At 47.6% G+C, this 27,820-nt stretch overlaps 1 protein-coding gene across 1 annotated transcript in view; it reads left to right on the top strand.

Annotated features, from left to right (window-relative positions):
* The window catches only part of CDHR3 (cadherin related family member 3), a 60,103-nt gene extending 34,286 nt beyond the window's left edge, over nt 1-25,817 (top strand). Inside the window, exons 9-18 of the mRNA XM_073810156.1 lie at nt 5,508-5,679; nt 6,932-7,034; nt 8,255-8,353; nt 9,808-10,034; nt 12,347-12,518; nt 14,066-14,316; nt 16,036-16,217; nt 18,273-18,282; nt 21,233-21,281; nt 22,800-25,817. Of these exons, the coding sequence (XP_073666257.1) occupies nt 5,508-5,679; nt 6,932-7,034; nt 8,255-8,353; nt 9,808-10,034; nt 12,347-12,518; nt 14,066-14,316; nt 16,036-16,217; nt 18,273-18,282; nt 21,233-21,281; nt 22,800-23,104 (1,570 nt within the window). The 3' untranslated portion in view covers nt 23,105-25,817. The remainder of the gene's footprint in view (nt 1-5,507; nt 5,680-6,931; nt 7,035-8,254; nt 8,354-9,807; nt 10,035-12,346; nt 12,519-14,065; nt 14,317-16,035; nt 16,218-18,272; nt 18,283-21,232; nt 21,282-22,799) is intronic.
* Nucleotides 25,818-27,820: the final 2,003 nt, after the last annotated feature.

Below are 27,820 nucleotides of genomic sequence, written 5' to 3'. Positions count from 1 at the left end.
TAAACAGTACTGTCTTTCCACTAACTATTTTGTCTCAATGCCATAAGATGAATAATTCCCCAAGTTAGCTTCATCTCTGTGGTTTCTTAATAACTAGTCTCCAGTATCTTGGGAGTGTGAAGGTGGTTCCTCCTGGGGGTGGGGAGGGCATCTCTACAGTGACCCTTGCTGAGAGAATGTCCTGTGTCTGGAGCAAAGCTAAACACCAGAGCTGGTCTCACTTTCAGATCTCCCTAGGGAAAGAGTCTCCCTCTGAGATGATCTTTGGTTTTGCAAGTTCATTTTTTAAGCTCTTGGTAACTCTGGACATAGACCCGATACATAGTGTGGCCATGCAAAGGACAAAGGACCCTAGACAAAGATTATCTAGGATAAGCAGTACAAATACAAACTCCTGGGGCTTCCCTGGTGGCACAGTCATTGAGAGTCTGCCTGCCGATGCAGGGTACACGGGTTCATGCCCCGGTCCGGGAAGATCCCACATGCCGCGGAGCGGCTGGGCCCGTGAGCCATGGCCGCTAAGCCTGCGCGTCCGGAGCCTGTGCTCCGCGACAGGAGAGGCCACGAGAGTGAGAGGCCCGCGTACCGCAAAAAAAAAAAAAAAAAAGAGATACAAACTCCTTTATTATGCTCTTCAATGTCCCCCCGTTTTCCCCAGTGGCATGCCCAGTATAGTGCTAAGAATCAAGTGGTCCTGAGCCTGGCATCGAAACAGCTAAACCCTGTTCTGGACATACCCTACTTGCCTCTTCAGATCTAGCTCCCAGCCTCCCCCACCCTGCTCTGTGCCCCAGGAGGCTGACCTCTATGGATATCAACTGCTCCCTTGCCCTGCACCTTCCCATTGGCCCACGGGAAGCCCTGGAATGAGGGGGAGAGAGAAGTCAGGGTATTTATCCCCTGGCTCCCTCCCTGTCAGCGGCATGAGCCCCTCCACCTCCTGAAGGTCTCAGCTCCTATTAAGCCGCCCTCTGCGCACAGCACCCTCTGTCCCTGGTTCCGGTTTCAGGAACTGCTCCCTCCTCTGGCTCCTTGAGGTCTAGCAGTGGAAAGGGAGGCCCACTCTTCCTAGACCTAGACCATCCTTTGAAGTTCCCATGTACTGTGTGTACACGTTGTAACAGTCCCTTTACTAAACCCTCCCGGAATTATCTTAATTTGCCATCTGCTTCTTACTGAGGCCCCTATCAAAGCAATAATGGCCTTGACCATGTGATAGGTTCCTATCCCAACCCCAAGAACAGAGTCTGTTTGATGGGTGAGAACAGTTGTCATGGACAGTTAGGACCGTGACTTCCACACCATTTTCTGCATAAATCAAACCCACCACTGTTAAGAGAAGTCTGGTCCCTGTGATGGAGCAGAGGTGATCCACAGAGTCACTCTTCCACTTTCTTTGAAAATCTAAAGCTATGCTAGTGCCTTTGGGTGGCTCCAGTGCATCTTGGGAAATTCTTCTCCTCATGTCCTGCTCTTCTAGACCCTCCTGCTTTCCGCTTTGTTCTCCTGCCCTAAGAGGTGGGGGAAGATAGTTGAAGCGTAAGAACTCTGGGTATCAATGATTGGAGAGGACTGTGCTATCTCCAATCTTCCTGGTCAATTTTCTCCCCTCAGTGCATTTCTGCTAAGTGTGTACTGTGGCTTCCTGTGGTCCAGAGTCCCCTGATGTGTGAGATGACAGTTTACAAACTGCATTCCGTATTAGCTAGTAAAATCACATTTTGATAATCTTCTCTCCAAATTAGCCTTGAAGGTCAATGCCAGCCAGTAACTGAACTAATTGTATTTATTACTAAAGGTAACTCTAAACAATGTTCCAGGAGAGCTCTGGGCTTTTCCAGTGGGAGGAACTTGCAGTTGTCCTGTAAAAGCCAAGATATGAGGAGGGGCAACAAAAGGGCTCCTCCCTCAGCAGTCCAGGAAGTGAAAGGTTTTATTCCCAAACCCCAGCTTCGTTTGCATACTCCAGGGAGGGGCTGGGAAACCCTGACCCTGCATCACCCACCACTCTCCCCCGCCTAGCATCTCGTCCATTCCCACCACACCACAGTGGAAGCACCCGGGCAGGTCAAAAGCAAGCCAAACGACAGCACTGGCGCTGCCATGGGCTCTGGCAGCCCTGTCCCTGAATATTTACTCTTTCTTCAGGGCTCTTGGCACAGTGCCTGCGGCAGAGTCTGGGGGAGCAGGTAGAATAGGCTGGGAGGGCGTCAAGCACCCAGTGGATCCCACGAGGCAGGTGGCTTTGTGCCAGGTCCCCTGCCATCCCCGTGGGTCCATGCAGGCTCTCAGGAGGCTGAGAGACAGAAACAGCCCCTGCGGCTTTCCCAGGCTGGTGATGAATGAGCCCAAGGCCCTGATGGAGGCATCAAAGGCCCCGTGACAGAGCCGCTATGGTTGTAAATCGTCAGGCGCTTGGCTGAAAGCGCTTCGCAAGCTGTTTGTGAGCCAAAGGCAGAGGATGTCGGCTGTGCCTGTCACCTCCAAGTGGGGGGGGAACCGTGGTCAGATGGCTGGGAGTGAAAGCAGCCCGCCTTTGAGGCAGGGAGTGATGAATGGGGGGGGAGTCGTTTTCCAAGTCATGCGTTTAGGGGAAAAATACCAAGTGGCAGGGGAAAATGAAAAGAACATGCCAGGTGGCCCTAAAGGGCCAAGTGTGAAGGCTCTTTTGGAGGGCGTGAAATGTCTGGCTTCAGGACCCTAGAGTCTTTGGGTGATGCAACCTTCCGGCTTCTGCAGACTTGTAATCAAGGCTCAGATCACTGAACCCTCTGTTGGCCTGGAGAGTCATTGATAGAACCGAAAGTAAAATTTACTGTGACTCTTAACACTGACAAGGGGATGGTGCCTGGATGCATCAGCTTTCTGCGACAGGTCTTGAAACCACCCTGAATCTTTCTTCATCTGTAAAATGGGGACAAGAACACAAACCTCTAGGCAATGAGGGGATTAGAGATAGAGTTTTTAAAGTGTTTGGTAGGATACCACATATAGTTGGTATTTAACAAATAGTATCTATTCTAAGTATTTATGAGTAAAACCATGACATCGTGCCATCAAGACAAGAATGGAAATGCTCGGACTCCAGTCCTCCTGAGACACAGAGACATCATGGAGATTCAGTTACACCTGTGAGAAGGACCGCTTTCCCAGAACAAACCCAGTTATCCTCAGCAGCACAAAAACAACCTTGCCGTCAGACTTGGCTCCATGTTTGCTAAGCCCATTTTAGCTGCCATGAAGAGCTGATGTGGAATGTAGAAAGCAGCATAATTCTGTTTCAGAGAGGTGATAGTACAGAGGATTAGAGACACGTGTTGATGCTCTGAGAACAAGATGCCAAGACAGGATTAAATGTGCGAGGCTTTTATTAGTGGAAATGCCTGTGGGAGAAGATGGGGAGAGAGCTAGACTAGGCTGCGAGGGTCATCAGACCGTGATGCAAGTCTGACCTGAGTAAAGGAAGGAGGGAGGGTGCATGGGTGGGAATGTTCTAGTCTGTTCTGCAGTCCATGAACTTGGCTAGGGCATTGGGGAATCCTGGAGCCAAAGTCAGCTGTCACAGGACAGGAATGAGTCTGCCTTAGTATCTCTGCCCTCCTCTGTCGTTGGTACACGACCTCACTGCAAATACAGTGATGGATTTCATAGCCCAGCAGCTGGGGTCTGTGGTCATTCTATTCCTGCAGCTGTAGGTCTTCCAGGCACATTCTCCTGGCATCCCCAATATATTTTTGTAAGAAATCCTGCCCAAGGCAAAACATGATTGTGGTGGGCAAAGAAAGAAAGAAAGAGAGAAAGGGAGAAAGGGAGGAAGGGAGGAAGGAGAGAGAGAGAAAAAGAGAAAGAAAATACTAGCCACACAAATTCCTCTTTGCCTGTACATGAGCCCCTTTGCAGTGTGATTTTGCCATTCCTCCCATCAAGAGATGGGTATCTCTTTCTACTCCTTGAATCTGGACTTGACCAGGTGAATTGCTTTGGCCATCGGAACATTCACAAACATGGTGCAGCAAAGGATTGAAAGGTGTGTATGCAGTGGGACTTGCCCTCTCTTGCTACTTTTGGAAGCCTAAGATCTCCATGCAAACAGCACAGACTAGCCTCCTGGAGGATGAGAGGCAATATGAAGCAGAAACCACCCACCTTCCCACCATACCTGTGAGTGAGGCCATCCTGGAGCATCCAGCCCCCACCGAGCTGCCAGTGACTGGAGAGACCAGCCAAGCTGGACTAGAACCAAAAGAGCGAATGGATAACCCTTAGTGTTGTAAGAAAGAATAAATGCCTGTTGTTTTAAGCCACTAGGTTTTGGGCTGGTTTGTTATGTAGCAAAAGCTAATCAACATGCCCATCTTATAGATGGAAAACCTGAAACCTGGAGACCTGTGAAGTCCCTTAATGGGTCTGGAGATGTTACCATGCTTCCTCAGAGTCTCCCACTCCAAGCTGGGCTTGACCAGATGGCTCTGAGTTTGGGGGCAGCTTTACTCATTTGCATACTATTTGCCTCCCTGCTGGAGTGAACTGAGATTGGGACCCAGAATTCAACCTTTAATAAGCCTCTATTGAATGAATGATGCTAAGGTGTCGGGAGGCCCTTCTATGACTTTGAAGCCATGAGAACACAAGTGGAGGAATTTCCAGTCCTCTAAGCAGGGGAGGGAGGGTGCAGGGGTACAGCAATACCCCCCAACCAGATTATCAATTCCTGCAGGCAGGGGCAGAATTTCTATTTCTCTTATATTCTTCTTCACTCCTGTGCTAGTCCCATAAGCTACCATTCATTCAACAAATATTTGTTGAGTGTGCCAAGAACAAAGCAGATAGAGATCCCCAGTCTTGTGGAGCTTACATTCTTGGGGGCAAACAGGCGATAAACAGGATATGTAAGTAAACTGTATCGTATATTGGAAAATGGTAAGCACCAAGCATTAAACCTACAGGGGGGAAGGGGAGCGGGAGCAATGGGCTGGGGGCGTTGACATTTTAGTTGCGGTAGCCAGGGAGCCTCCTGAGAAGGTGCCATTTGATTCGAGACTAAAGATAGGGAAAGAGCAAGCCATGCGGTGCGCAGTTAAGTGCAATGGCCCTGAGGCCAGAGCCTGGGGAGTGTCCAGGAGCACAGGGAGGCCAGAGTGGAAGGACAGTGAACAAGAAGAATTAGTAGGAGATGAGTTCAGACAAGTAAGGGGTGGGCGCACGTCATGAAAGATGCTGTAGATCAGAGTCACGACTTTGAATGAAACCAGGAGCCCTTTGCGATTTAGGAGCAGCAGAGCGACGTGATCTGACATTTTCACAGGATCCCTCTGGCTGCTGTGTTAAGAATCCTCTGAAAGGAGTCAAGGGCAGAGTGGGGACACCAGTTAGGCAGGTACTGCCTTAACCACGGACTTGCTTTCAATTGAAATGAAAGCCGGGGTGTCTAGCCTGGGGCCTGTGTTAGAAGGAATGTTCAGTCACTATTTGTTGGGGGAAAATATTGAATCGTGTCTTTTCGCCAGCATTATGGTGCCTGAGAGAGCAGCCAAGGGGACGTTGCTTCTGGACCTGAGCAAGTTCTGCTTTGATGATGACAGTAAAGCACCAAACAACCAATTCAACTTCACCACGCCATCCGGAGTGGGGAGCGGCAGCAGATTTTTACAGGATCCAGCTGGCTCTGGGACAATCGTGGTCAGTTAACGGTCATTGCATCATCGAAAGGGCATTGGGGAAGTTGGTCTAACAGGCATAGTGCTTTTGCTGCCCCATAGAGAGAAATTTCCAAAGTAACTCCCTCTCCAAGCGACTGTAACTGACAAACTTAATAGTGACTCTGTTTTCCCCATTTGCTCTTTATTTTACCCAAGTTCCAGGAATTGTTTGTTATGCATGGTTATGCCTGGGGTGCTAAGGATTGGATTCTTTCTTGCATAGTTCACAGTTTGCAGGCTGCCTGCCTGGTTAGCGTGCTTCCACAGTCACATATCAGTGCCCTCTGGGCTCAAGCACTTTTGTTTATTTCAGCGCTCATTCCTCGCCATAGAGGTGTGAGGTGAGAGAGAGCAGGGCCAGGGCCATGCGTGTGTCCTGCTGAATTCCACAATGTAGAACCACTGGAGACCCAAAAAAGAGGGGCATCTCCACTGGGGCAAATATGTAATTGGAGAAAGAATGGGAGCAAAAGGCAGGTCTCAATGAGCTGTGTGAGACATTTAACAGCAAGGTTCCCACTGGAGGGTTGGGGGGAAAGGAGGAGAGAGATAGAAGGGCAGGGTAAGGTGGAGGTCTTACAGGGGGGTGGTCTTGATGGGGGAGATCTTTGCATCAGAGATAAAGCCTCAGGAAGAAGAGCAAGCAGCCCACTAACCATCCTCTCAAACACCCCCTTCTCCACCTCCCATCCCCCAAAAAGTCGTACCAATTTTATTCACTGTGTCAACCAAAAATAACTTTTTTTTTCCTGTTTGAGAAATTAATACATGTTCACTGTAGAAAATGTAGGAAACACAGAAAGGCATTACTATTCAGTAATAACCACTATTAACATGTTGATATATTTCTTTCTTGTCTTCTTCCCTATGCATAGATTTTATGTATCGTCTATATATATATGCATAAGTATTCTAAATGATGGAAATAACCTTGCATGTAGGATTCTGTATCATGCTTCTCTTTGACTTAACCTGAAATCTTGAGCCTATGCTGGGCAATAGTGCTTGATGAACATCTTTAAACAGATTCTCTCTCCTGATAAATTCTTTCAAATAAGTTCTCTAGCAGTGAGCAAAGGTATGGACATAACTTTTTAAAGCTCCTCCTATGGGAAAAAGTGCTTTCCAGAAAGGTTTTGCAATTTACATGTCCACTAACAGTACATGAAAATGTCAGTTCAATTAAAAGTATTGTTTATTCTGTGTAATCTGATGTCTCTGTTTTAATCTAGTTGATAGGTGATCTAGATTATGAAAATTCAAGTAATCTAGCAGCCGGCAATAAATACACTGTGATAATCCAGGTGCAGGATGTTGCCCCTCCTTACTATAAAAGCAAGTATCATTTTGGTTTATTTCATGAAGCATCTTCCTTGAGTAGCAGTGACTAAACTGTGCTGGGCAATGCTTGGGCTTGGGCTGGGGATGTATTTATGTTCAAAAGGAGAATTCCAAAAGCCCCAATACTTCGGAATCAGCCCAGCCTCCTCCTGTCCTTCACCAAGAACAGTTAATCAGTCTCCAAGTCCTTTCTTCTGTGTCACCTACAACTAAAATCTAAGGATTTTAGTAAGGATCTGCTGCCTTCCCCCCAACTCCACTGCACCTCCATCCCACTAGTATTGCTCTAATGCAGAACCTCCTCTATCAGAGCTGAATTACAACACCAAGAGTGTTTCAAGAGTCTTTCTGCCCACCTTTACTCTTGTCCCTTTCCAACGCATCCACCACATTTCTGACAGTGATTTTCAGGAAACGCAAATGCCACCGTATTACTTCTTGCTGAAAGCCCTTGAGTGTCTCCCCATAGCTGTCAAGTTCACATTCAAACTCTTTGGCTTGGCACAAAGCAATAAAGAGAGTCACGTGAATTTTTTTGGTTTCCAAATGCATATAAAAGTTATATTTACACTATATACTGTAATCTGTTAAGTGTGCAATAGCATTGTCTTAAAAACATAATGAACATACTTTAATTAAAAATACTTTATTGCTGGGCTTCCCTGGTGGCACAGTGGTTGAGAGTCCGCCTGCCGATGCAGGGGACACGGGTTCGTGCCCGGGTCCGGGAAGATCCCACATGCCGCGGAGCGGCTAGGCCCGTGAGCTATAGCCGCTGAGCCTGCGCGTCTGGAGCCTGTGCTCCGCAACGGGAGAGCCCACAACAGTGAGAGGCCCGCGTACCGCAAAAAAAAAAAAAAAAAAAAAAAAAAAAAAATTTATTGCTAAAAAATGCCAACCATCATCCGAACCTTCGGCGAGTCATAACCTTTTTGCAATGGTAACATCAAAGATCACTGATCACAGATCACCATAACAATATAATAATGAGGAAAACGTTTGAAATATTGCGAGAATTACCAAAACATGACCCTGAGACACAAAGTGAGCAAACGCTGTTGGAAACATGGTGCCGATAGATTTGCTCGACACAGGGTTGCCACAATGTTCAATCTGTAAAAAACACAATATCTGCAAACTGCAATACGTAAAACGCAACAGAATGAGGAATGCCTGTATTGTGATTTAATTATTTTTCCTATTTCCGTTTATAGATAATATCTACATTTATATTCTAACAAGCCCAGAAAATGAGTTTCCTCTTGTCTTTGATAGCCCATCCTACATATTTGCCGTGTCGGAATTAAGCCCATGTAAGTAACCGACGAGACACAGACTCCAGTGCTCTTGATAGACCCCTTCATCCGGAGGCACTTGGGTGGAGGAGGCTCCCCGTCAGAGGCCCTGGTGGTGTTGTGCACAGCGACTCACAGCTGATTCCTGGTTATTGCATGTCTTACTTCGTTTTAAATTCTCCTCACTGTGGAGGAGCCCTTCAGGTGAAATCCAGATTTTGAAAACTGTTGATTAAACTGCATTTCTCTGAACCCCCTGATTGCCTCTTTGTCTGGGTGCCTGATTCCAACTAATCCTCTCTTTTTGCAGCCTAAGTTTTCCCTTGGTCTCCACTGTGATTTTTATCCAGCTCACTCAGAGAATTGAAATTTAAAAATAGAGAGAAGGCTTCCCATTTCTAGATTTCTTTCATTTAAAAACAAAATAAAGATGTTTTCTCTCTCCCTTTGAAGGATTCCCTGGAGGCCTCTTTTTCCACCCTTTAGGATGCCTTGATTTCTGCGGGCTCCTCCCCACTCCAGCTGGGTTTCTCCCCATCTCTCCCAGTGAAGGGGAAACTGTTAACTCTAGAATAATCAGACCTCACCACAGTCTTTGAGACTTGGATTGTGTATACTTCTACACTAAAAACTAAACAAAACAAACCCCAAAATCTCCCTCTAAAATGATCTCCTCTTCATTTCGTTTTCTCTGTTGATGATGAGCTCCATTTCCTGACATTACATTTTAAACAAAATACAAAAAGAGGGTCTGAAGAAAACGCTGTCGATTCCTTATGCCTTATCCAGTGAATAATAAGTGCAACAGGAATAGGTTTTTTATGAATTCACAGATCTTGCTACAATTATTAATCACCTACTCTGGGTCAAGCACGTAGTGCTGTTCTATATAGTTGAATAAGAGAAGATGCTGCCCTTGAGGAGTATAATTTATGAGGAAGAACTTCTATAAAACAAGCAAGCCCGAAGTCCAGCAGCCCACCAACAAGACTTGCAAAATAAGCAAAATGGAACAGGATTTAAAAATCAAAAATATTCCAATCATCCTGTTGCTAAACCTTTAAAAATCATGTTTTTCATCTGGTTTTGTAACAGCAACCCATGCTCAGTATAGAAAATTTGAAAAATAAAAAAGACAACACTGCTGCAAAAAGATGTATATGTGAAGGTTCTTTGCAGCGTTAGGATCATGTAATAATTGGTGTGCTTGGAGTCTATATGAGGATATGAATTGTCTTTTAGTCTTCGCAGTACTGCTTGCATCATACGGCCAGTTTCCTAGTGGGTGTCATTAGTGTAATTTGAATTTAAAAGATGTAAAACATACAGAGTTTGAACAGCAAAGAGGCCCCCAAAAGTCTTTCGCCCATGGCACTGACAGTGTCTGCTCCTGATTCCTCCTCTCACCCCCAAAGCAGGACTAATCTCAGATATTATTCTCAGCGGTAATCGCAGGTACTTTATTCTTCCAGCTAGAACCCGGGTTGGACGGATGCAAGCGACAGATAAAGACTTCCCCCAGAGAGGCATCGTGTACTCCATCTCCACCGGAGGGGCCAGCCAGCACTACCCAAACATATTTTGGATTAATCCCCAAACGGGAGAACTCCAGCTGGTGACTAAAGCAGACTACGAGACAACTCCCATCTATATTCTCAGAATCCAGGCCACCAACGGCGAGGACAGCAGCTCAGTCACTGTGAGTGGGGCGATTTGGTGCATTCACACCAGCCCAAGGGGTTGACTTCGGGTCTCCCTGGCACCCTCCAGGTGTGGCCACAGCAATAAGGAATCTTAATAGGGCACCTCCTGCAGACATGACAAGAAATGGCTAGGGGTGTCCCAGACAGCACAATCGGACACACATAGCAGTGCCAGGAAGTAAAGATTGACATCTGTAAGCCCACGTTTATGGGTGACTGGGAGAAGCGCTGAGATGGATGGCCACCCTGGGGGACAAGCTTCCTCCTGTTGCCCTTAAATCCCCCCTTGCTGTTGAGGTGGGCTGTAGCTGTGCATCGCCCCCAAGTAGTTTTACCCTGTTCCTACCCTGAGACCCATCATACCAGATGGGATAGGTCTTAAAATGATCTGGCTTGACACAGCGCTATGCTGCTTTGTAACCTCTGATGTTGAGAATCTGGTTAAGTGCATTTCTGAGTCAGTAGGTCTGAGTAGGGCCTGAGAACCTGCATTTATAACATGCTTCCAAGTGGTGCCGAGGCAGCTGGTCCATGGTCGTGCTTTGAGGAGCCAGGCTTTGACAGGTCTGTGCTGCCAGTGGTCAGGAATATTTGAGCATAATATGATGGTCACAAAGAGGAAACTATTTCTTGGTCTTTCCCGTTAGTAAAGTGAAAAAGCCTAAGGCAAAATGAACTCAGCTAGCGGCAGGCAGCCCTGTGTGATAGAATGACTGGTCCAGGGTCAGGAGGCAGAGTTCATTTCTCAACTTTGATCCCAATTTGCCAAGGGGGTCCGAGCAATGCTTATCTTTGTACCCTGATTTCTCTCTCACACATGGAGAGTCACCTCATAACCCAATGCCTGAATAGTCCAGTTCCTCTGATGACTTGCTTTGAATTAGTGGGACGATGTTTTCAATGATGTGTAAGGCTTGGCATTGCTAGCTGAGAAAAAGATGTGCTAAGTTGAAGGTAATTGTCGTGTTTGTTAGCTTGGGTTTTTGAGAGGAATGAATGGAGTCCACTTTGGGAGCTAACTAGAGAGAACATTTCAATTTACTCCTGGGCTCAGAAATAGCTGAAATCCCCAAATTTCAGAGGTAGAATGAATACGACTCTAAAATTCATAAGCTTTTAAAAAGGGTGATGATCACATAAGTCCCTTTCAGGGCTGACATTCTGTGATTCCGTGCTGGCAGGCATCCCAGTCCATATTCCAATTCACCAGGCATAAAAGACAGTGATGAAAGAGAACAGGCTGGCCCCTGCTTGTGGCAGGCCAGCGCCACCGGCTCAGTGCAGTGCTGAGATCCCGGGTTACACACAAGACCCTGGCTAAGCCAGGTCGCCTCCTTCTATCCCACTGGTTCTCAACCCTGGCTGAGTATTAGAATCGGCTGGGGAACATAAAAATCGTGCCTGGGGACTTCCCTGGTGGCGCAGTGGTTAAGAATCCGCCTGACAACGCAGAGGACACGGGTTCGAGCCCTGGTCCGGGAAGATCCCACATGCTGCGGAGCAACTAAGCCCGTGCGCCACAGCTACTGAGCCTGAGCTTAGAGCCCGCGGGCCACAACTACTGAAGCCCGCGCGCCTAGTGCTTGTGCTCCACAACAAGAGAAGCCACCGCAATGAGAAGCCCGTGCACCGCAACAAAGAGTAAACCCCGCTCACCGCAACTAGAGGAAGCCAGTGCACAGCAACGAAGACCCAAGTCAGCCAATCAATCAATCAAAGAAGAAAAAAAAAAAAAAAATCAGGCCTGTGCCCCACCCTCCAGGGAGTCCAATTCATTTGGTCTGGAGAAGGCCAGACAAAGTGGAGCCATGGTTGAGAGCCATTGTTCGATCTTCCAAAGTTAAAGACAGAACTTCCAACTCACAGGGGCAGCAAGCAAGGAAGCACAGGAGGGTCACCATAAATCCATCATCATTACCGGAAAAACAACTCAGCATCATCTGGGGGTGAGCGCATGTGTCTAGCTGCATATGTGTGTGGGCGTGTGGAAATGTATTATTACGTATATTATGCACACGTGCATGTACACACACAACACACAGTAGAGAAGTTAATAGCATAGGACTTGGAGTAAGACAGACCTAAGTTCAAATCCCAGCTCTGCCACTCACCAACTGAATGGCCTTAGGCCAATTACCTAATCTCCCTAAGCCTCAGCTTCCCCATCTGTAAAATGGGAATAAACGTATTATCGATCTTGGATGAGGTTAAACCTCACTAATTCACAAAAAGCACACAGCCCCGTGCATGGCACACAGTAAGGGCTCAATGATAACTACTCAGTGAGACCACTTTCCTGCTGCTCTAGGTGACTGTGAACATCATTGAAGAAAATGATGAAAAACCAATCTGTACCCCAAACTCGTACTTCCTGGCCATCCCAGTGGATCTGAAAGTTGGCACGAATATTTACAATTTCAAGCTCACGTGTACTGACCTTGATTCCAGCCCCAGGTCTTTTCGTTACTCCATTGGCTCAGGTATGGTATTGATGTCAGTGGTCCTGGACCCTTGCTGAGGGCTCCTGGTGTTGGGGGCTGTAGCAGCTGTTTAGGGAGAAGGGGTGGGGGTCTGAGCTCACACACTGATCTGGCACAGCGTGTAGGGGGTGGGGTATTTTGAATGAGGAAACCAAGGGTGAGGAGTCAAATGGTTCTGGAATTCCCAGTACCCCCCCCCCCTTGGTTTCCCCTTCTCACCTAACTCTTCCCAGACTCCCATACCTGGCTGCCCAAAGGCCCAAGGAACAGTGAATCCCATTGATGGTGACCCGCCCCCCCACCCCCAATTCCCAGCCTGTCGTAGGATTCATGAATCAGATTAGTGTAGCTTAAAAACATTTTTTTAGTCCAACTCCTCCCCCACCTCTTTTCCTGCAAGCTTGTTGGTGGGGGGGGGGGGCAGGGGAATCCCAGTCCTCTCTCTGAATAATAATAGATGAAATAGATTAAATGCATTTTGAAACGCGTCCTCAGGAATTCTCTTCTGCTCCATTCATTTTCTCTCTTTAAAAATATACCATTGTGGGAGGGAAAGAAAAGAGCACCCCTCAATGGAAATGAGACCAAAATAGTTCATCTAATGGAGTGCCGGGGCCAGGGATTTAAACCCAAACAAGCAGAGCAGTTTCACGTGAAAGACTGAAAAGCCAGCTCCGCCGCCTGCTGAGCCCTGGCAGAGCCGGAACTGGAGCAGCAGGAAGCCTCTCGAGCAGGCTGTGTCACAAAACCCAGGGGCAGAGCCCACCTCGAGACTGCAGTGGCCGGAGATGGGAACAATCCATACTGAGAACCCTCAGGCCTTTATGGGGCACTTCGTTGCTCGGGAGTAAAACTGCATCATCCCCTGGTCCATTTACTGGTTTTTAGTTGGTAGTGAGTCTGCAGCCACCGGGGGAATGAACAAGAGCTGCTTGGACGGGCAGCTTCTCTGCTCTGGGCTCCCTAAGCTGTGAGCCTGCAGCCCCAGGCGAGCCGCTGGGGAGGTGGGGGCGGGGACTACTGTCCCTGCCAGCCCAGGACGCACCTTCCTTTGGGGGACTCCAGGGACATCCGTCACGGGTGTGACCAGCCTGGTTTCATGAAAGGCGTGCAATGAACTTGGCCCATGGCTAGGGACGTGGCCCCCTCTTCCCTCTTGCCGCCCACTGATTGGTCTGAGCGTGAGTGACACATTGTTACCAAGTTAATGCTGACGATGAGCACTGGCCGCACCAGGATTGCTAGCTCTCTGCCTGATGCTCAGCGCGGTGGCGGCCATTCTCCCTGGACACCTGTGCTGGTGCCCTTTTCTACTCTCATTTTCATTGCAGCCACACTGGTTGTAAGCCAGAGTCTCTCTGTACTCATGAAATCTCTGGTGCTGTTAAGGCCCATATCCTGTCACTGCCCCCACCCTGGTACATCAGAAGTAGTCTACACCTGAGGTGGATGTTTAAGAAAAAGACTGAATGTAGTTTTCTTCTAACCCTTATTTCTCACGCTCTTTTCTTCCTTTTCCCAAAATCCTTGCATCGAATCTCATTTAGGGAACATCAACAGTCATTTCACCTTCTCTCCCAACGCCGGGTCCAACGTTACAAGCCTGATCCTCGCGACTCGCTTTGACTATGCTAGTGGGCTTGATAAGATCTGGAACTACAAACTACTTGTCTACATAACTGATGACAACTTGCTGTCCGACAGGAAGAGAGCTGCAGCTCTTGTTGAAACAGGCACGGTGACCCTGAGCATTAGTGTCATTCCTCACCCAACCACGACTGTCACCACAACCCCCAGGGTAAGGGTTTTGGGAGATGGACTTCCCAGTTACATCCCTTGTAACTGATGTTGATGGAGCCCCTTGACCTAGGAGAAATGTGGGGTGGACTGAAAAGAGTTGAGGTGTTAGGACGTTGCCAGAAACGCCAACCGTGGGCTGGATCGGAATAGTCATTGGGTGGTAGAAAAAATCTGGGTGAGACCTTGGGCTTATAGAACCACTGACATTTCCTAGTCTGGTAAAGAAGGAGGTACACATATGCACAGACTTGTGATAGATCAGGCGTTGCCCATCCAGGGTATGGACATGTTGCTGCCTTCACAAGCCCTTCTCTGCTTGCTCTTAAGAGCCGATACAAGTCCGTGTCCATGAAAGCAGCTAGCTGCCAGATGCTCTTCTCTACTTCTTTTGAAGAGTCACCATTTGTCAGTCTGTACCCTACTCCCCACCTCCACTCCAAAAAGAAATCCACTTATTCAATCTGCAGATATTGATTTAATACCTATTATATGCCAAGCACTTTGGTGAATAAGCCAGAAATTATCTCTGCTCTCTCATGGAGCTTACAGTATAGGTTAGTGGTTCTCAAGTGTGGTCCCCAGACCAACAGCAGCAGCAGCATCACCTGGAAACTTGTTAGAAAAGCAAATTCTTGAGCCCACCCCGGAACACTAAAGTTATACCTCATCCAACCATGATCATCACTACAACTTCCAGGGAAGGATGTTGAAACCTGGAGTCCTCACCAAATCCCCAGACCTACTGGATTAGAAACTGTGGTGTGGGACCCAACCATCTGTGTTTTTAATAAGCCTTCCAGGCCATTCTGATTGCACTAAAGTTTTAGAGTCTCTGATCTAGAGGAGGAGACAGATTACAAACAGGTGTGCAAATTAGTAAACTACCTACAGACTGTCGTAAACAGTAGAAAGAAAAGCAGCCCCATACTTGGAGTATGCCAGAGGAAAAGGAACCAGAACCTCAGAAAGCCACCTGTGACAGGTGGTCAAATTCTGCTTCTCAGAGTCTTACCAAGAACTGCTTAATATTCCTTTCCTGTGGGCTGGAGTCAATATTACCCCCAATGAATGGAGGCATTAGGTGACTTGAAGGGCTTTCAGTTGTGGTAGGAGCCAGTAGGTGCCCCAAGTAAGGCATTGCCACCTTTCTGCAACTTACAACACAACCCAGCTCTGACATCTCCAACCTGGAAATCTCCATAACTTTTTGTTATCAGTCTCCCTCTCTGGGAAGCAAATGCTGACCTTGAGGTCTCACTGTGATAACAGCCTGCTCAGCTGGCAGCACAGCTGGCAGTGACTGAACACTGAGAAGCTTACAAAGTGTTTAAAAAAAAAGAAACAAAAAACCCCAACTTTCATGGCTCATGCCTTCCCAGTGAGAGACAATAGCTATATTAGTCCCTAGCTTATGCCATGATTTGGCAGGGAAAAAAAGCCAATGGAATTTTTAGCTTTGGGGAAGGAGAAGAAAGAGAATGAAATTAGGCCTAGAGTTGCTCTCCAGTTCCCTACATTTTCTGGGTTTTGGTCTAGTGGACATCTGGCAAGACTATAAATAAGGTGATGGGTTGAAGAGTGAGAACGATAAGCACACAGATGTCCGACCTTTAGAGCAAGAACAAAAAGCAGGATGAACATTCAACCACCCAACGTGAGAGGGTTCTGATGTCAAAGACTACCAGCCTCCACTCATCTCCCTCTTCTGTCATTCAAGCCCAGGATCACCTACCGGATCCTGAGGAAGAACGTGTATTCTCCATCGGCCTGGTATGTGCCTTTTGTCATCACTTTGGGCTCCATGCTGCTTCTGGGTCTCCTGGTGTCCCTGATCATCCTATTGGCCAAAGCCATCCACAGACACTGTCCCTGCAAGGCTGGGAAGCACAAGAAACCTCTGTAAGTTGCCAGTGGGCTGGGCCCTTCCCCCATTTCCTTTCAGAGGATACTGCCTCTGGTGATGCCAGGAGAAGGAAAGGGAGACAGTTGGGATTTCTCCACAGGGTAGAGAGGGTGCCTGGAATGAAGAAAGGAAAGGGAGCTACGGGGGAGACGTCCCAGCTCCCCTTGTCCTGGTGGACCCCCTTCATCACCTGCCGGGCCAGGAAACTGTTCCTTTGCTTTTCCCTGGCACCTGCCCCATACTTGATGAGTTCTCAGTGAAATCGGGGCTTCAGCCTCCTGGTGATCTTGTCCTGGATAAAAGCTCCAGAAACAAGGCCGGTTGTGAGTAGTAGTAGAACATGCCGTGCTGTTATTTGTGGAATATTTAAAGGATGGGATGGAATTAGAGGAAGCATAAAAAGGAATAAGGGAATTAAGCTTTTGGCTCCAGTGACTGAACTGGGCTCTGGTGTGGCTAAATAATCATTGTTCTTTTGCGTGTGGCCCTCTCAAGGGCTGTAAACGCAGGCCTGCTTCCTCTCCCTGGGATGCTCACCTGCTCACTTATATGCCTCTTTCGGTGACGCTCTGCAGAGTGTCTTTTACTGGCTAAAGGGAGGTACTAGAGTAAAGTGGAGAAAGCATCAAATTGTTACAAGCTTCCCCAGAGCCAGCTGCTTGAGTCTTAGTAGCTCTTACAGTGAGAACGTGATGGTTCTGAGCCTGGGCTTTGGAGTCAGATAAGGTTGAGGTTCAAATCTTGGGTCTGCCATTCTCTGGGTATATGGCTTTGGGCAAGTGACAACCTCTGTGAATCTCAATTTCTTTATTTGAAAACCAAACAATTAAATGAGCAAATGCAAAGGAACCATTTAGCACTGTTCCTGATGTGGAGTAAATGCTTAATACACTATTTTTTTTTTAATCTTGTTGCATGATTTTTCATGGCTGAGTCCCAGTGAGCTTAGGATTCTAGATTCTAAGTTTAGCTCTGTACACCCAAGTATCTTGAGGTATTGGAACTTGAATTTTGGAATTTCTCACCGGCAAAAAAAAGGGGTGATAAGACTCATGGGCCATTTAAAGGTATTTTGAAGATTAACTACTACTGTCAAATAATTTAAAATCTATGGATGAAAGGCTGTATAAAAGTATAAGTATTAGCATAAAGATGTGCATTGCATTTTGCCATATTTATTGGGGGCATTCGTTGCTATTGGCAACCTTGACTTCAAGGTAAGAAATCCTTGAGCATCTGCTGAAATTTAAAAAGGTCTTTTTATTTGGACTATACTCACAAATTGATTTGAGAAAAAAAAAAACCAGCTCCAAAAGAGTGATGCTTAAGCTTGTAAGGATGGCAGTGCTCTGTAATGGGATTTGGGCAGAAGTTCTTAAAGGAAGTAATCCAATACTGGACACTGCAACTCACATGCAATTTATAGTCAAATGTGCACCTTGAACCTGGTGGCTTCAGTTACCGTCTACATATTGTTTTCAACGTGGTTGACTTTTAAAAAACTAGCTAGTGATTCAGACTCAGACCTGGCCTCTCTGGCAATTTGTTGTACCATATGGCAACCAATATTTGTCCCATAGCAGAGAATTAGAGTCACAGAATGAAGGGTCTTAAGAGTCCAGGTGTCCAGCTCTTCACATTACAGGAAGCCAGGGTTTAACTGCTAGTCATCGAACCTTCCCACTGTGGGTCAAATCTTCTGCTCAGATGGTTACTGGGGAGGAAAACCAGGCAGGAAGAATCGCTGGGCCGTCTGATGGGGTCGTCATGCCCTCACTCAGTGTTGTCAGAGAAAATAGGTTCCCTGAAGTTCTCTAAAGCAATAGTTTTCAAACTTATCAAACTCCTAAGCCTCCTTAGTCCCAACCCAGCAGTGATGGAGCAGGGCTGGGAGCCCATTCTGCATTTTAGTCCCCTGCCCTGGTCCCTCTTTCAATCGACCCCTGAATCCTGGGGAACACAGTTGCCCAAAGGCCCCCATGTTGTCACGTGTGTACCAGGGCAGAGTGCTCTCAGGTTAATTCTTGTCCATCCCTTCTCCCCCGATACAGGGTGAAGAAAGTAGGTATGTACGGTGCCGATTACCTTTGTTTGTTGCTATTATTGTTTTGTGCTTGCTCTGTTGTACTACATAAAAGGGTTCCAACTCGGTGGAGAATCAGGGCAAGTCCTGTGTTGGTGGGTTTTCCGCCACATCATCTGTGGATGGAACGAAACAGAGGTCGGATGTAGCTGGAGGAAGGGGAGGGCAGGGCAGGGTGCATGGGACCGTTGGCCCGCTTGGGTCTCATTCGGTCCTGCCTGTTCCTTACTGAGTCACCTCCAATCAGCTTCACATCAGCACCTAAAGGTCTGCTCCCCACCAAGCGGGTCAGGAATGGAGAATTCTCCGTGAGTTAAACACAGAATCTACTTGCTGCTACACACAGAGGGGGTGACCCCTCCTGAGGACAGCTAGTGCCCTGTATTAGACAGATGCCTCTTTTTAAAGAACAAATGATACTTTATTCTCAGATTGTGATGGATTTGAACATTCTCACATGTTACTTAGGTTAGGGTAGTTAGAAATTGGGGCTGGGTGCAGTCAGATGGGCTGGGAGAGCTGAGTGATTTCAGGGCGTTGGTGAAATGAGCAAGGCCTATCTGAGGAGACATCACCACTGTCTCCAAAGCTGTGGTCTCAGGGAGACTCCAAGCTATGGGGAGAGACAGGACAAAGAACTGGAAAGAGTGTTTTTGAAAAATGATTGTTCTAATCACTCCAGCCATAGGTGTGTGCATCTGACATGCACAAGGGATATCTCAGCAGGGTTAGAAATTTAACTACAGTGGTTATTGATCATATCGAATGAGATAATTCTAAAAAATGAGATTTTTCACAACCTATCTCCCATCCTAGTTACTTTGTAAAAAGGGCATAAGGAATGGACGCAAAGAATCCTCAGATGAGAAACAAAGGTAGCAACCCCCTCTTTCTTTTTTACCTATAAAGCCATTTAAAACCTAGTTTCCAGTAATGACAATAAGCTGGAAAAAGAATTAAAAAATTTTAATGGTGTATTATGAGAGTGTGTGTGTTTCTGAGAAGGTGGAAGGAGGTCAACAAACATGTCTAGAGACAGAAAATTCTTTGCTATGCCTGCAATACTAAGCTCAAATCCTGCTTAAGAGAGATCTCTTTGTAGGGGTAAAATTTTAAGGTCAATTTAGTGTCCAAGAAGCTTAACTCTTGTCTGTCCTCTTGCCTGCAGAAATGAAGAACACAAAGAGAGAGGCGGCGGTGGTGAGGCTGGCTGGCCCTGGGGCGCCGGGTTGGGGAGGGGCTCTGGTCTCCCCCTGGCCGTCTCGTCACAGTCCCACGGGGGTGTTTATCATTCAGGGAGATGCTTGTATCTGGCCACTGGAGCAGACTGCTGTGTGACGAGCTCCTGATAGAATTTGTTCCCTCCACTGAACCTGTCTGCTGCTATATTTGCAGAAGAACTGGATTTCATAAATATTGAATAGTGGTGTTTATTATCTACACTAGTTCTCCAGGAGAGTGAGTTAGGGGGAGAGGAGCTTAAAGACCAGAACTGGTGCTTCAGCCTTCAACGGGATTTACTTTTGCTTTGCTTTTCCACACCTTGAGGGAAAAGTGATAGAAAAAGAGCACAGTGGGAGGCTGAGGCTGGCTCTGCCCTCTCGGCCATATGACCTTGACCTCAGGGACTCCCTCGGCCTCTTTAAGCTTTAGATTCCTCACCTGTGGAACGGGAGTGAGAACAGCTGCCCTGAGATAACAGGTGGGGAAATACTGGGAAAATTATGAAGAGTCATGTAAATGCAAAGTGTCACAGGACAGCTGGGGAGTTACCTCCTCACGTGACCTCCTGAGTTTTCTTTCACTGAACCTGATCCACCCACTGGAAGTGACGGAACTTGAAGGTGACCCCCTCCCAGGTCTCCCCTAACCCCTAATAATAGGACTTTGTTATGATCTAAGATCCATGAATTTGGGAAATGACAGGACGCGGAGGAAGTATCGCTTCAGGCCAGTCTCCTAAGTGCTTATAAGCACTGGTCTGCAAACAGGAGGAAGGGGTGATCTTCTGTCTCCTGGGTCTTATTATTGCCTAAGTCAAGTACCCTTGATGATGCCACTCAGAGACTTAGACATATGTAGAGTTAAATTCGTCGATTAAATAAATCAATCCCCCTGGCCGTAAAAAGTGCAGCTTCTGAGTTAATCAAGTGGAGGAAAGCTGTACATCTCGATTCCTTCTGTTTTCACAGAGGGGAGCTGTGGGCAAGTGAGTAGGTAACGGCTTATGTGATGAAAACGGGGGTCAAAGGCCCATTAAACTCCCAACACCGTCCTCATGAGTGTGCTGAAGAACGGCGTCGTTGGAGGGCACCGTGTGAGGGAAGGGGGTGTTTCCAGGGGGCAGAGGTCAGGTCCTGGAGGGCGGCACAGAGTACAGGTCAGGAGAAAGAATAAGGTGTGGAGCACCAGGCTTAGGTGAGGCAGGCCAGGCCCGGAGGCAGCGCTGCCTTGGCCTAGGCTGACTCATCTGTGCCTGCTCTGCACGTAACATCTGCCTGGCAGATCCCGCGTAGGTGATGTCGATCTTGGCCGGTGCTGCGTGGCATTTCTGTTCTTCCTTCTGTGCAGCTTAGATGGCGTTTACTCAGGATGCTTTCCTACCCCCCAAGTCTGCATTAAATGTCCTTTTCCCACCCCTGTTCCCCCACGCCCCCGTAGCATCCTATATTCCCCCATCACAGGCTTTATCACAGTAAACTGCAGTGCCTCTTTGTCAATGGCCCCTGCTTGATGGCAAGCTTTGGGCGGGCGGTAACCAGCCCTGCCTTGTTCACCGATGTGTCCCGAGCATCTAGCACAGTGCCTACTGAATAAATAAATGTCAGGAAGGTCCTGGGTAAGGAACCTGGGCTGTAAGGAAGAGCAGCCTCTCCTGGGGGGAGGAGTGTAGGGCTGTGCTTGAAGCCGTCTCTTTCTTTTCCTTAGGAAACAATCCAGATGAACACTGTCTTTGATGGAGAAGCCGCAGACCCAGGTAATTAAGCGGCAGTGTCGTCCGTAAGGGCACTGATCATATTCCAGGCTGGTGGAGTCATGAAGGACCATATCTCACGTCCTGCTCTTCACTCAGTCTGCCAGTGCGTTTGGTTGTCGGGCCTACACAGTGCTGATACTTCCAGGCGGCACCGCAACGTGAGATCGGCTCAAAACAGAGCTGGCTTGTAGACACTCAAGCACATGATCACGTGTGAGGCCTCAGCAGGTTTCCACCTAAAGGGTCCCACTCAAGGACCACGCCTCTGTCCAGGCTCCCTCCCTGAATCACAGGCCAGTTCAGGGAATTGGTGAATTCAGTAACCCACTGTGTCTTCTGCTCACTGGGACTCAGCCTCCCCCCACCTGCCTCATCCTTTCTGAATGCTTCTAAACACCATTCTATTGGTAACGAGAGATATGGAGAAATGGCAAGCTTGGCTTCTTTTTTTCCTCGATCAGGGCCAAGAATTCCTTCTTGGACAGCAAGATGAACATAAGGTAAAGCTGGCCTCCAGAGCTCTCATCACCCCCATGAAATCAGCTCCAAATTTAGCTCCTTTACACACATCCCTTCACTTACAAAGGCTCAATTATAGACGTGAATAAAGGGAAGGAAACCAAATTCGGGAGGCAAGTGCGTTGGCTCCCTGCCACCCTCACATGCGAACGGCTCCGCTTGGTCCTCCTCAGAGGGAGGATGGCTCCTCTCCAGGACAGGCTGCCGCTGCTGCTGGAATTAAATTTCCCTCTATTATTAGGTACTTGTTACCATAATGTGCCCACATTAGCATAAGTGCTGGTGGGATCCTCTGCCTGAGAGGCCACTCATGCTGTAGGGAAACAGCAGGAGCAGGGGCACGCCGGAAACTAGATCTTCTGGGGCAAAAGCCAGGGAGGACCGAGGCTGTTCTGCGTCTGTGTGTTTGCGAGAAGGAAAAAGGAAGCGATGAGCCAACTGGACTAATGTGAACAAACATCAATTAGTGTCTGCAGGCTCCGACACAATAAAAATGGCTCCCTTGCATCATCTCAACTGGGGCCAGATTTGTGTGTCTGTGTCTGCAAATCTCTGCTAACATAACATAGATAAAAATCAAAGTCTTTCCCTCCTTCCTTGGTGAACTCCTGTTTATATCAGGGATTCAGGGGATCTTTTTAAACAAATCAGAACGTAATGGGTCACCCCATGAGAAACTGAGCCTAACTTATCTGAAGCTCATGTTGAGTTCAAGACTTCTGTGGCCTCTCATCTTGCCATTGAGGTGACCTTGAGACTCTCCTAAACCTTTCTTTCCAGGGAAGCGTGAGATTTGCTACCTGTGTGGTCAGAGCCACACAGCTCAGCTCGTGGAAAGGGCAGGCAGGTGAAGATTGTGTTCTTCACAAGCCTGCTTTCAATCTTTCTAGCTGCTTCATCTTTCCCTGGGGGCGAGAAGAGAGCAGGGTGGAGATGGGGGAGGAGAGAAGCATTTGGATTCCTTTGTTTATACATTGGTGGTGTAATTTTTTTCTCTAGTTACTGGGGCAATATATGAATTCAACACAAAAACTGGAGCCAGAAAGTGGAAAGATCCCTTAACCCAAATGCCAAAATGGAAGGAGTCCAGCCCTCAGGGAGCTGCTCCAAGAAGACCTGTCACTGGGGAAGGGACCGAGCCACTAAGGAGCACCCACAAGGAAGGAGATGGGCTGAGAGACAAAGCACAGGCCAAGAATACAGTCCCACGGTCCAGGAACCAGAACAGGAAGCCAAGCACCCCAAAGAACAGAAACTCAGCCCTTATGGGTAGGGGATCCCCCAAACCGCACCCAGAAAAGTGAACGGTGTCTGGCTGCCTGGCCCACAGCACAGCGCGGGAGCTTGACTGTCTGGGACGCTGCCTCACCCTACATTCTTTGAGGGCAGGGTCGGGGTGGAGGGCTGAAAATGTGGAGGATCCAGGGTCCCAGGTGGAATGTTTGACAGACTTTAAAATGAAGGGCTTTCATCTCAGAGTTGCCTTTTTCTGAGACAGCCCAGGAGAGATTTTGCCCTGGCCTCAGTACCTCTGATCAGCTGGACTGCTAACTGGTGGGTGTGGACTTGTGTTTCTTCTTCACATTGACCTCTAGGAAGCTCTGTTCCGTTTGCCCCTAGGAAGTGCACGAGACCTCCTGCCTAAATTCTGAGGACTACGCTCCCACCTGGTTTCACCTTATTTTCCTGCCTTTATTTTAGCGTCACCCAGATTTCTTCACTTATAAATACAGTTCAACACCGTATACCATTGTAAGTCACATCTAATCTTTTTCAAAAGAAGCAGAGTATGGGAAAAAAAAGGATGAATAATGAGTTGTTCACCTGGGAAGAAGAAAACACACTAAATACCTTTAATTCTTTTTCATTAAGGTAAAACTGATGATGCAATAAAGCGCACAGATCGAAGGCATTCAGCTCAGTACCATGTAGACTTCCCTGACGCAACCAATATTTGGGTCTTTATTGTCACAGATTACTTTTGCCTTTTTGAAATTTCCTATAAATGGAAAAAGAGCTCCCCATTTCTTTTGTATCTGGCTCCTTTGGCTGCGCACCATATCTGTGAGATTCACCCAGCTGTACTGTGAACCAGTCATGCAGGGCTCTTCACTGTGTCTCTTATCCCACTGATGGAATCTACCACATGTCATTTATCCATTCCACACTTGGGTAGCTGCTCCAAGTTTTTTACTATTATAAGGTATAGCACTGTGTACTTCCTTGTACATGTCTTTCCATAGCATAAACACGTGTTTCTTCTGAGCCTCCTCCTAGGAGTGGGATTGCAAGAGCCATTGCTGGAATCTGCTGAGAATTCTGAAGTTGATGGCTCCAACTTATACTTTCAACGATGGAGAGTTCTGACTGCTTTACTCCCTTGTCAACACTTGGTGTTGTCGGTCCTTTTCATTTTAGCCATCCTGGTGAAAATTCCTCTTGAACTAAAATCACTGTTTTTCTCAAAGCTAAAACAACACCAGCCCTACAACCTACCTGCCCGGCTCCTTCTCTACCTTCTGTGATTGGTGGAGGGGGAAACCACAGGACTCAGAGCAGAGACACAGTGGGAAGCTCTAGCCATTCATACAGCTGGGACTTTCACCTGTGGCCACAAGCAGTGACCTGAAAATAAATCTCTCTGCAATGCAACAGGAAATGGAAATTTTCAGTGCGTGCCTGGTGAAGGCCGAGCAACCCTCACCTTTGCTCCATGTCCTGCTTCCCAGCTGCTGGGCCCCTAGTCCAGTAACCAGAAGAAAGGACTAGATGAGAGTCTACTGGAGCAGCACCCCGTTTCCCAGTTGGAGAGCCAGATGAGAACTCTCCAGGCCCAGGATGGCCTGTAGAGGGCAGGCAGGAGCCATCCTGCAAATGCAGAACTTCGGAAGGAGGAGCTGCCCGTTTATTGTGTGCCCCTGCGTCCGTGTGACTTCTCAAGAAAAAGAAACATTTTTAAAATGCCCTGTCCTGGCCTAGAGCAAGCACAATTTATTAATAAGGCTTGGTTGCCAGGGAACTCCCTTGAATAGGTTTAAATTTTGCAAAGAAGGCAGAGCTGCTCATTTGTGGAGGTTAAAGTGGGTGAAGTGGCTGACTACCCATTTAAGACTCTGCAAGTCTGTGGAGCCCCGGGTAAAAGACCTTCCTCAGAAGCTCTCAGCCTCAATGCAAGTAAAATGAGGCTCCGAGAAGGCTGAAGAGGGTGCCTGATAACTGTTTATGAGCCCATTAAGGATGATTAAAAGGAGGGCAGTGAGCAGCTGTTATCCCTTCTCTGGTGATGACAGGGCAAGAGGGGATCATGCTTCTCGGCCAGAAGAAGAGATTTAAGTTAGGCACAGGGAGGGACTTCCCAAAGGCTGGGGTCTGTTTGAAGAGTCAGTTCTTTCCCTGGTGATGGGCAGGAAGAGCTGATTATCTTCCAAGCCCCAAGATGCGAACCTCGAGGAACCCAAGACATGGGTCAGGAGTGGTACCAGGAAGCTTCGAAACCACCTTTCCTTTTTGCATATTTGACTATTTGATCAGGGGAAATCAGAAATCTCAGGTCCAGGGCTGAGGCCATTTGGTTTCTAACATTTACCAGGTTTCAAAAATAAATTATCTGAATAAAATCAAGTCAGGGACCATTGGGGACCTTGTAAAAGTTTTCTCACATTTCTCTCCCAAGGCCTTAATCATATGAATTTACTGTAGCTAATGCTGAGTCATTAAAAAGTAAAGCAAAGATGTTCAGGGATCAGGACACGGAGGGGTCCACTGTTGAGGGATGTGGAACCCCGTGGTGAATTCTTTTTTTTTTGTTCACTTTTTTTTTTTTTTTTTTTTCGGTACGCGGGCCTCTTACTGCTGTGGCCTCTCCCGTTGCGGAGCACACGCTCCGGACGCGCAGGCTCAGCGGCCATGGCTCACGCACCCAGCCGCTCCGCGGCATGTGGGATCTTCCCGGACTGGGGCACGAACCCGTGTCCCCTGCATCGGCAGGTGGACTCTCAACCACTGCGCCACCAGGGAAGCCCCCGTTGTGAATTCTTAAGGTTGAGCTTTCCCTGTGCTCAGCAGGAAGCCAGGTCCGCATCGCTGTCCGCCTGTGTTAAAAGCATGTGTGGCTCATGAGCAGAAACCGGGCAATGATGCTTTTGCTCCATAGAGCCCTTGCTCACGTCTGTAGATCTACCGTTTGCCTTTTTATGTAATGTGTTTTGTAATGGCTGAGAAAATTAAAGCAACCAAGTGAGTGAATCTAGAAAATGATGGCTATTGAAACGTGGCATTTCTCATTTCAAACTTAGTGTGTTTATACCTCCCATTCATTCAGTAAGTACTTATGGAGTGACTACTGTGTGCCAGGTGCTGACTCATTAGTAAACACAGCAGCCCCAGGACCCTGCCCTTGAGGAGCTTACATTCTGTCTGCCGCAGCTGAAGGTGGCCTGCTGATACACATCCCCAAAGATTCTATTTCCACTTCCATCCTGGCCTCTGTTTCTTGGTTCCCTGAGTGTTCTATCTGAAAGATAAATTAACCCAAGTCTGGAATTTCCTTTCTGGAAGAAGATATTTCAGAAACACTTAAATATTGTTTAAAACTTAATGGGGAGGCTTTATCAGAAAATAGTTGAGGGGTCTTCCCTGGCGGACCAGTGGTTAAGGCTCTGCATTTCCACTGTAGGGGGCACAAGCTCAATCCCTGGTCAGGGAACTAAGATCCCACATGTGCACAGCATGGCCAAAAAAAAAAAAAAAGGAAAGAAAATAGTTGAGATGCCCAAGGAGGGGCCCCAGCCTTGGGTTATCTGACCAGCGTATGGCTTATAACCTCCGGATGGCAGCTCTGAGCAGGTGTGACTTCCTTGTGTGGAGGATGGGAGTATCCTGAGGCCAGTGAGACCTTTGATCTGGAGCCCAGGGAAAAGGTCAGACATAGGATGGGATGGAGAATCGGGGGGAGACCCAGATCACTGAGACCCTACTATGTGTCACCTGTATTGGGGGTGAGATGGGGCTCCTGCTCTAAGGAATAATCCCACTGAGAAGGTAACCAGCTCTTTGAAAAGACCACAGCCACCCCCCAGGCACTGCATGAGAAGTAAATGAGTTTCATAGGTAGTGGGTGCGGGAAGAAGCAGATGGAGCTCCAGCGGTCTCTAAAAGTGTGAGGGAAGACCTGGACGCTGAAGGGTTCTTAAAGCTAGCTACGTGTCCAAAGTGGAGGAGGAGAGAAATGTTGAGCAAAGGCTAAAGCATTCAGAATCCTGGTTGTCAATCAATTTTCAGCCAGTGCTTGTCCTATGTCATCTGGGGTGAATAACCACAGCCCATACAGAGCCTCCTGGGGGTGCAGCAAGAGCTCAAAAAACACTTGTAGAACTGCATTGAATTAAGCAAGCTGACAGTTGGTTTCCGACCCAAGTCATGTAGCAGAGTCACAACTTTTCTAACTAGATCTACACGAACATTATGATGATCAACGATAAAAAATTAGAGTGCCGACTAGGTCCCAGGCACTGTTCTAGGCTCTGGGGAGATAGCAGTAAATAAAACAATGTTCTTAGTGTTTACATCCTAGTGAAGGACCAGAGACTGAACGTACAAACGGACAATGGCTGGACCATATATAAAAATAGAACTTGGACCTACAACCTACAGCAACTTGCCCAGGAAACCAACCCCCTTATCTACAATAAACAGCCCAGGAAGCCAGCCTGCCTAAGTCGGACTTGCAGGAAGCAGAATGGCTGTTTCTAGTAACAATCCAGGAAGCTCAACAATAACTTCTGTAACAATCAGCCCCAAATGGCCAGGACTTGATTAGTGACAGACAGCTTCCCTAATTTTTATCCCCGCTTCTAACTTAGGACCAGCCAGAGAAAACTAAATATACACCATAGGATGGACCGCCTCCAGTGAGCCCACCTACAGCTTCCCCAGGCCAACAGCCTCCAATCAGAGCACCCCGGAGCCTTCCCTTTGTTCCCCGACAAAGCTCTCCCACTCCTCTGCCCGCCTTTGAGTCT

The sequence above is a fragment of the Tursiops truncatus genome, chromosome 9 (assembly GCF_011762595.2).
Source record: "Tursiops truncatus isolate mTurTru1 chromosome 9, mTurTru1.mat.Y, whole genome shotgun sequence".
Taxonomy (NCBI): Eukaryota; Metazoa; Chordata; class Mammalia; order Artiodactyla; family Delphinidae; genus Tursiops; species Tursiops truncatus.
The sequence above is the reverse complement of the archived record's forward strand: the minus strand, read 5'-3'. Positions and strand labels throughout refer to the sequence as shown.